This window comes from Podarcis melisellensis (assembly GCF_964234715.1).
Source record: "Podarcis melisellensis genome assembly, chromosome: 8".
NCBI lineage: Eukaryota > Metazoa > Chordata > Lepidosauria > Squamata > Lacertidae > Podarcis > Podarcis melisellensis.
Genome location: NC_138540.1, coordinates 53,854,723 through 53,863,419, shown reverse-complemented (window position 1 = coordinate 53,863,419; position 8,697 = coordinate 53,854,723). Strand labels below are relative to the sequence as shown.

At 48.9% G+C, this 8,697-nt stretch overlaps 1 protein-coding gene across 1 annotated transcript; it reads right to left on the bottom strand.

Annotated features, from left to right (window-relative positions):
- Positions 1 to 3,093: 3,093 nt before the first annotated feature.
- Positions 3,094 to 8,089, bottom strand: CFAP20 (cilia and flagella associated protein 20). Its single transcript, XM_081921653.1, has 6 exons — positions 7,750 to 8,089; positions 6,668 to 6,747; positions 5,717 to 5,828; positions 5,162 to 5,350; positions 4,565 to 4,675; positions 3,094 to 3,524 (listed from the first exon to the last, which is right to left on the bottom strand). Exons 1-6 carry the CDS (start codon positions 7,831 to 7,833, stop codon positions 3,519 to 3,521), a joined length of 582 nt encoding a protein of 193 aa, XP_081777779.1. The 5' UTR covers positions 7,834 to 8,089; the 3' UTR covers positions 3,094 to 3,518.
- Between the last annotated feature and the right edge of the window lie 608 nt (positions 8,090 to 8,697).

The window sequence follows — 8,697 nt, the reverse complement described above, 5'->3', positions numbered from 1 at the left end:
AGGCAGAGTCCTGGGCCCCAAACCTATAGCTTTGCAGGCAGATAACCAGTGCCTGGTGTGTTGCTCCTGGGGCCAGTACAGTCAGACACCTTCATAGGGCTGTGCTGCCTTGTTAGGAGCAAAACCCTTCCAAGATAGTAGTTTTATTTGAAGAGGGATCTCTGGCTTTAGGGAAAATCGAAACCCAACACCTGCTGGCTGGGGCTGAATCCTGCTCCTTGGCCACAGCTCCCTCTTTCCACTTGCAGCCTTTGTCATTTCCCACTCCTCTGAGAGGATCTCTGCCATCCAAGCAAGCCTGGTGCCTACAGCAGAAAATAGCACACCAGACCCTTGTGCTCATGCATTGCCGCTGAGCAATAAAGACCCCCTTTATTCCCTCTCCTGCACATGAAAGAGCCCCTACCCAGCGGGCACTGTCTGCCTCTTAAGACATGGGCAATCTGACAAAAGGAGAGTAGGGGCATCCCAGCTTGGCTGGCCATCTGTGGCTGGCTGCTGTCCAGTGAATGAAGGGGGTGGCGGGGCCAGGAAGTGAGAAGCTGCTGAGATGGAGCTGCCCTGTGAGAGAGTTGCAACACCAGATAGGACAATTGGTGCCTTGTGCGCATCCACAAGCATATTTGCTCCACTTGTTCTGGCTAACAGTTTCCCTTAGAAACAGTGCTCACTCCTTGCAGACAGATTTAATGTTGGGACACTGAGATTCTTCCACTTGCTCAGACTGACCCAACAACCAGCAGGCCCCAAAAAGAGAACCAAGCAAGAACCGTGGTAGAAAGGAGCAGGTGCTTTGTGTCTGCAGGCTGGGAGAAAATTGCTCCCTCTCCAAATATGGTGACGAGGCAGCATCTCCAGCAAGGAGTTATCTTGAGTGGATTATCCAGAACATTGGCAGGAGATAGAACAATCAAGTTCTCAATGCTGCAATGCAGAGGAAAACTGCCACATTCTGTTCCAGGGATTTGCGACAATTGAAGGTGGGTGTGGCATTGCAACAGGAGGCCCTGGTTCTCTTAGAGGAGGGACAACACCTCAAATTATCAGCATGTGGAAGCTTTTCAGCTATTAAAACCTCCACTGCCCTGGAAGGACTTACCCTCCAGAGTCTCTAGAGACCAATCTAGGACTTGACACAGAATAAACGCAAAGACAGTCACTTGTCAAATCTGTCCACCTAGGGAAGTCCACAGCTGCTTCACCTGGGGGCAAGACCCTCACAATGCCCCCCTCCAACTTCCACACCATTAAAACTCTCAGCTAACCAAGATTTGTGTACTTACCAGTCCCCCCGCTCTAGTGCTATAAGTCACTCGGAGACATAAAAGGGCTATTTTTTACTAACTGCAGGAGCTGTGAGCTGCTTTTTTTACTGGATTGACATAGTTCTTGCTAGGGTTCCTTAAAGAGGAAATCCATGTGAGCCACAAGAGCTCCATAGGTCACCACTAGTCAAGCAGTCAATGCAGAAACCTTTTCATCCATGTACCTTCAACACCCCAAGGTCTGACAGAAGGCAAGCCTTACAACGCAAGGCCCTAGAACTGCCCATGATTCTGACCTTTCAGGGCTGCTCCTCCATTAACCAGTGTACCTTACAGTGTTTAGAAACACAACAGCAACACCTGCTGGAAGTAAAAGGAATGCCACCACATGCATGCTGGAGGCCTGTCGGCAGGCACTGCTGCAGTCATGGTGCTCTCCTTAGGACAAAAACAAGGGAGGGGGCTTCTGTTGCTGTTCTTCAAGCTAATCTATTCTGGTCCAGCCACATCATCAGACAGGTACACAATTTAGTGTTACAGGATTTACAGTAACTGCTGCACAACTTCCGTGTGTGTGTGTGTGTGTGTGTGAGAATGGAAACATTCTGGCCATCTCTAAAGCAATTTGTGATGTTTTGGTTGATCCTAACAAATGTATTAGCCTCCTGCCCACTCTTGGCTTTTGGTCTGAAAGACCAGCCAGCAAGACTACCTGTGCTCACTGAGTACAGACTGTCAACAATCCTTCAGCTCAGAGTGCTGGATATTTTAGGTCACTCATTTTAAGCTAAGTGGGGGAAGTGGAAGATAAAGGGCATCACATGGCAAGCTGGGTGGCAACTCTGCCCACACTTGCATTTTGACAGATGGGGAGTCATGGGAGCAAAAAGGGCAAAGGTCTAGCAGAGGTACTTCTTCGGTGCAACAGGAACCTCTCCCCAGCCTACTTAGAGAAGGGGTGGATAGCCTGTCATCCTCCATATGTTCCACAGCTGCAACACCCATCCTCCCTCATTATTGGCCATGCCTACTGAGGCTGATGGAAGTTCAAGAAATTATGGAATTCCCTCCCCACAGAGATGAGCATGGCACCTTCACTATAGTCTCATGGAATTATGAAGACACACCTCTTTTGATACCAGAGATGTGTGTTTAGAGGACCCACCCTATTATTGTGACTGTAATTTGCATTAATTGCTTTAATACTGAATTGTCAATTGCCGGAACCCACCCTGGGACCTGGTGAAGCAAGGGGAATAAGTTTAGTAACAAGATCTGTAAGGCTAAGGCTTCTAGAAAGTGCCCCCCCCCCCAGGAGGCCACTTTGCCCAGATTTCCCAGCCCCTTCCTTGGACTGATGCCACCAGCAAGGAAAGGCAGCCAGCCTAGTCCCTTGTCAAATCTCCCTATGCCCAGGCTTTCCGCTTTCGCCTTTCCAAGAGAAGCTTCAGATGCAGCCCTTCCCCTGCCCACTTTACAGAAGTCATTAAAAGCACCAAGGCAGAATTTTGTTCTTCAAAGGGGCAAAACATGCTCCCGATTCCCTTCATCAGCTGCGTGCACTGCACTGTGAATGTGCACACCACATGACCGGGAAAGAGGAAGGGATTCTACTGAGGTTCATGCCCAAGAAATTAGATCTGACAGTTCAGAACTTTGGCTACCATCCCTCCTTATCTCCTTGGCACACAAGCAGGAGACACACATTGACATTTGACAATGAAGGGGACAAGGCAGGCCAGGAACAATACCACAGGGAATCAATTCACCTGCAAGGGAGCCTGTGATGCATAAGGCCTCCTTCAGCATGCAGTAACCAAGAACAGCCTTACAAAGAAAATCAAATATTTAATAGCAGCTTCCAGAAGGGGAGGAGTCCACACATATTTGGAGCATACATGAAAAAAGATATGAACAGCAAAGAAGAAAAACCACTGGCATCCGAGGGGGGCGGGGGGCACAAGGATCTCAAAACTGCTCCAACAGAGTTGTCTGCATGCACTCAGGATCAAGCCCCATAACTCAAGTTTGGTCTGGGGTTGATTTTAAAGTGCAAGCTTGATCGTGCATCATCTCGCTCACACAAAACAATGACATGGTTAGTTGTCCTGTGTCCCAGCATTTTAGATACCAACTTTTATTAAATAAAGTTACCCTATGTAAATCAACATTAAATTTTGTTTTTAATTTAAAAAAACAAACTCTTCCACCTCTCTTCACAGTGTCTCTCTCAGTGTGTTTCCCAATGTGACATCATTGCTGCAGGGGGAAAGATGCAGAGAAAGACAGTTATTCAAAAGTTCACGTTCATTCAAAGGGTATTCAGATCTCTTATTGCAGCAATATCCCTCACCAGCAGGCTCTCTGCTAGTGTGTGCATGTGCATGAGACAAGAGATTTGTCCAAGGCCCCCTGCGAGAACACAGCTGAACTGACACCTGAAATCCAATTTCCCAAGGCTCAACTTTCATAGCATTCCTTCTTTACAACTCACTCCTTTAGGCACCAGGTGCAGACCTTTTAAGATCAACTAGTTTATAGGTTTTAACATTGGGACATTTATCTGCTCCACTTTGTTGTGATGCTATATTGCAGCATATGTTGTTTGAATGTATATCAGTTGCTCTGCGAACCTGACAGCTAAGGAGTGGTGTAAGATGCTTACTAAATAATACACTAGATTATGCTGCAAGCGGCCATCTCTAAGTTTCCATGCAGTCCACGCATAAGGCTCTTTTAGCTGACTTCTTCTTGGCATCAGTTGCCCTCACTTCCAGCAGCTGTGGGGAACCTCCAGCCTGTGGGCCTAGTTAGGCCCCCAGACACCCCTGTTTGGTCCATGAGGCCATTTTGACCAAGCCATGTCCATGTTTCCTACAGAGATAGGACTTCAGGGGAGGAGCAGGTAAAGATGTAGCAGCAATCAGATGAATTGGAAGCAGCTGCAAAGCTGCATGCAAAGAACTGTGCCCCCCATGGCTTCGCAACTCAGGCGATCATCTGGTTGTTGGGGCTTTCTATGCACATCGACTTCACAAGGTTAGCTGAAAGTTGGCACTTTACAGGCTGTGCCTTTGCCCACGCTATTTGATTTCGAATTGTGTGGGCAAAAGTGGGTCATTTGATGAGTCAGCAGCCAACCTGTCAGACTTGGCTTGAGGAGAGTGAAAGGTAAGGATGCATTCTTGCCCTCCAAATCAAGTGCTCCACTCCAACCGTCTCTGCTCCCACAACTAGCTTAACAAGCGCTTTTTAGAATGCAAACTCCTGCTCCCCCCGATCCTCCAGCAGCTGCTCACCTTGGCCTTGTTCTGGACTGGGATATAAAGCTTGAACTCAGCAGGAAGCTCATCCTCAGAGTAGAGTCTGTCAGAGAAATAAATTCTGCGGATGCGACAGTTTGCGTGGATCTGAAAAGTCAAGCATGTCCAAGAAGGGTGTTTCAGAAGCAGTCATTTCAAAGCAGCCTGACAGTTACCAGCACCCCCACCACAAAACGAATGCTATCCCATTTTGCTATAAACAGAATCAGCTAGGAAGTCATTTTGGTACAGTCTCAGATTTGGGTTTTATGACCGGTAAGAAATTTTATATATAAATACTAACATACATATATACAATGCATTTGTTTCAGAACAACCTCCAAAGAGAGATCAGGCCCAGGGATAAAAGAAAACAGTCAAATCTGCTGATTGACACTTGTGGGCCTAGAATTTCCAGTGTTAACTCTGAATGCTGATCTCCCCCATGTTAACTGAAGACTCCAGCAGTTGCCACTGCTAGGTACAGAGAGACTGAAGCAGGGACCCACAATGGCTCTTTCTCCACAAGGGCAACCACCCAAATCAGCAACTGAAATGCAAGTGTCACAGCTGTTGGAACGCACGGCTCCTTACCTGGACTCTCAGGGTTTCAATGTAGTTGGTACCATACGCTCGTCGAGTGAAGTCAGAGAGGTTGAATTGGATCTGGTTCCAGCCATCATCCAGGCGCATAGGCATGGTGCAGATGAAAGGCTTGACACGGGTGGTGCTCTGGTAATTGCTGGCACGGAACCGTCGGCGCACATTTTTATCATCTAACACCTAACACAGAAAGACACACCACTGTTGGGAAGGGGAGGGGGCTGCAGATGTCAAGCCTGCAGTCCCCTAACCTTACTGACAAGAATACTAGGCAGTCTGCCTTCAGCTCCCCTGGAGGGAGGGGCCTGCAGAATAAGCAGTGTCAGGCTAGCCAAGGACCTGACTGAAGTGCTGGAGAGGAACTCTGCCAGTAAGGCTGAACCGAGGGCTGGAGTAACAGATGGATCTCAGAGACTGAGTAGCTCTAAGCAAGTCACCTTTTATACAATAGGAACAACCATCTCATGACTTAGATGGGAAGACCAATGACTTTGCCCACTAATGCCGTCATGTTCTGGACCTGCTGTGTTAGCTCCATGAACTAACCTGTACTTCAAAGGTGAAGTATTTCTTCAGGTTCTTGATTATCATCACCAGAAAGGGTAATTTGATCCCCAGCGTCTTCTTTGGGTCAGCAGGACATGTGATGTATGTGGTACTGTGGGGGAGAGAAACAGAATGAGCAAGACTGCACGACTTGCAGGAGAAGCAGGCCTTCCTGAGAGCATCTCATCTCCCAGGGCTTCAAAATTCAGGTGCAGGATGCGCAGCAGAAGAACCCATTTGTTTGAAATATTTCTACAGGCATTTCAGGATTCTCTAAAAGCTTATATACTAATATTTCTGCCTCCCTATGGAGCAGGATTGGGGAAACTCCGCCCCAGGGACCAAATGTGGCCCTCCAACCTTTTCATCCAATCCTTGGGACTCTCTCCAGGCCACAAACCCTCAGTGACCCTGCTCTGCATCCTCAAGAGCCTTTGCCTGTCAGGAATGCATCCTATGCATTCTTCCCTGCCTCAATTAAAAATTGAGAAAAGCTTGTGTAGAAACTCTTAACTTTTGCATGGTTGGAAGGTATCCGGCTCTACTAAGAGTCACCTCTGTTGGTATGCCCAGGTTTACCTCTAGCTGTCCCTGGAAATTTACCCACCATGGAACGCAGCTCTCAGGCTGAGAAAGGTTCTCCATCCCAGCAGCTGTAAGGAAAGCTCCTGCCACATGGGAGACTAATCCTTTTTGGCCTGAGGGCCACATGCAGCCAGCCCATTCAAAGCATAACAACAGATAAATTGCCACAATGGGCTCCTCCAATCCCAGACTGTTGTTACCAAGGATGGGAGCAATGAGCTGTTTCCATAGTCACTATACGCTGGCGTGGTTTTGATGGAGAAATCTCTGTGAGGAAACTGGAGCTGGGAATCAATCACACAATGCTTTTCAACGTCTAATTCTCAATGGGACATTAGGAAAGCATAGACAGTGGTTCCTCTTTACCTGACATTGGTCCCTTCAATCTCCAACACCAATGACTGAATATCATTATCTGTAATTCTTTTGATGTGGCCATTCCGCACCTAGAAGGTGAGAATGAAATAGGACATCACTCAATTAAGCAGATGACTTTCTTGCTTCAAATAGCATCTGAAAGCCCTACCAGGAAGACATACTTCTGAATTAGAAGTGCAGGCTTCATCCTGTTCTCACAATGGCCAACCATATCCCCATGGAAAGCCCGCAAGCAGGACATAAAAACAACAGAACTCTGTTCACTTGCAGTTCCTAGCAACTGGTGTTATAGTGGAGGCAGTATACAACCACTGCAGCTAGTAGTCATTGCTAGACTTATTCGCCATGAATTCAGCTTAATCCTTTTTTAAAGCTGCCCAAGTCAGGGATCATCACTACATTATGTGGTACAACTCCCACCATCCGTTACCACTGGCCAAATTGCCTAGGCCTGACGGAAACTGACATCCAAAACATATGGAGGGCGCCTAGTTGGGGAAGTTATGGCCTAGAGAGTAATCTGATTAGGCACTGAGGGAAATAGGCTGCAAAGCTATTTGGTCTGATCCAACAGGGCTCTTTTCAGCCGTAGTAGGAAGGGAAAATGAGGCTTTCTGCTTCCGGTCCATTGGAAATGGGACCACCAGGCATGAAGCACTGCTAGACCACCCTAAGATGTTGGGGCCCCAAGGGACAGTGGAGGGGCTTCCAAAGAACAGACGAGGAGGGAACCCCTAAGAGGATCCCTCCCCAAACAGGTGCCCTCCAGATTGTTCTCCCATCAGCCCCAACAAAACACAGTAATACGACGCTGGGGCCGACGGGAGTTGTAGTCCAAAAGTCCGGAGGTTCCCCAGACCTGGCTCGGGCTTCCTTCGAGCATGCGAAGCCTGAGGGAGAAAGCGAGGCTGGCTGGCTCCGAGGTTCTCCCTGGCGGTGCCACAAGCCCTGAAGAGAGCTCTTGAAGGCCAACCCTTAAAGGCCAACCCCTGGGCAGCCATGAGGACTAGAAACCCTCTCGCAGAAACGCCCCCCGGACCAGGTAGGCCAGGACCAGCTCCCTCCGCCACCTTCTTGTCCCAGATCTGCAGCGGTTTGCTCCCGATGCTGTAGAGCACGGATAGGAAGCCGCTCTGGAACGTGTTCTTGAACATCCCGCCGCCGCCTCCGCGTCGCGGGTAGGGAGGGCTCGTTCCGCCGGGCGGGTGAGAGGGCGTTGGGCTCCCTCCTCAGCCGCCGCTGCGCGCGTCTCTCGCTCTTCCCAGTGATTCCTATGCGGAAGGACACATGCTTCTTCTCACTGTGCACTTCGTCTCCGCGCGACAGGAAGAGCGCTCCGCCAGCCAGCTAAAGCGAGGCTCAAAGGGCCAACCGGACATCGCGCCGAAGCCACGCCCCCCGTCGTTAAGGGACGGACTACTTTCCGGACGGGACTAGTTGCCGTCCTCTTTCTCGCTCTCTAGGCGCCGTGTGTTGTCGCGCAGCTCGTGCGCGTTGCCTGGGCAACGGGGCGGGACGAGGGAACTACCTCACCGCGTCCGCTTACTCCGTAGATCGGAAAAGTGCAGAGAGGACCATTCAGTAGTTTCTAGTATAGGTCTGAAACTCCCTTGTCTCTTTTGCTTGTTTGCCTTCCTCCAACTTCCAACTCACTTCCCTTGAGAGCTGACCTCCAAAACAACCTCAGATAAATTCGTTGCATAACGCAGCTTGTGCAGCAACCCCGCTACCTTCAATAATCCCCTCGTTGAATTCAGTGGGGCATACTTCTGTGTAGGCATACAGAACTGCACTCTGCCTGCAAAATATGATTTGCTTATTTTAAACTTTTAAGCAGTTCAAAGCTGCCCTCCCTATTTGTTCCCATTCACGACCCTCAGCTGTTGATACCAGCAGGATGCTACCACCTCTGTAACCTGGAGGTCATAGGAAGCCATCATGGGCCAACAGCCTCCCCATGAATTTGCCTTTAAATTGTGATCACTCGCTTGGATAGCTTGAAAAGGAAATTAGAAAAA

Coding starts and splice junctions, on each gene's coding strand:
- CFAP20 (XM_081921653.1), bottom strand. CDS start 7,833: ATGTTCAAGAACACGTTCCAGAGCGGCTTCCTATCCGTGCTCTACAGC. Junction 5,829..6,667: donor ATTGAAGGGACCAATGTCAG/GTAAAGAGGAAC, acceptor TCTCCCCCACAG/TACCACATACATCACATGTC. Junction 4,676..5,161: donor TTGAAACCCTGAGAGTCCAG/GTAAGGAGCCGT, acceptor TTGACTTTTCAG/ATCCACGCAAACTGTCGCAT.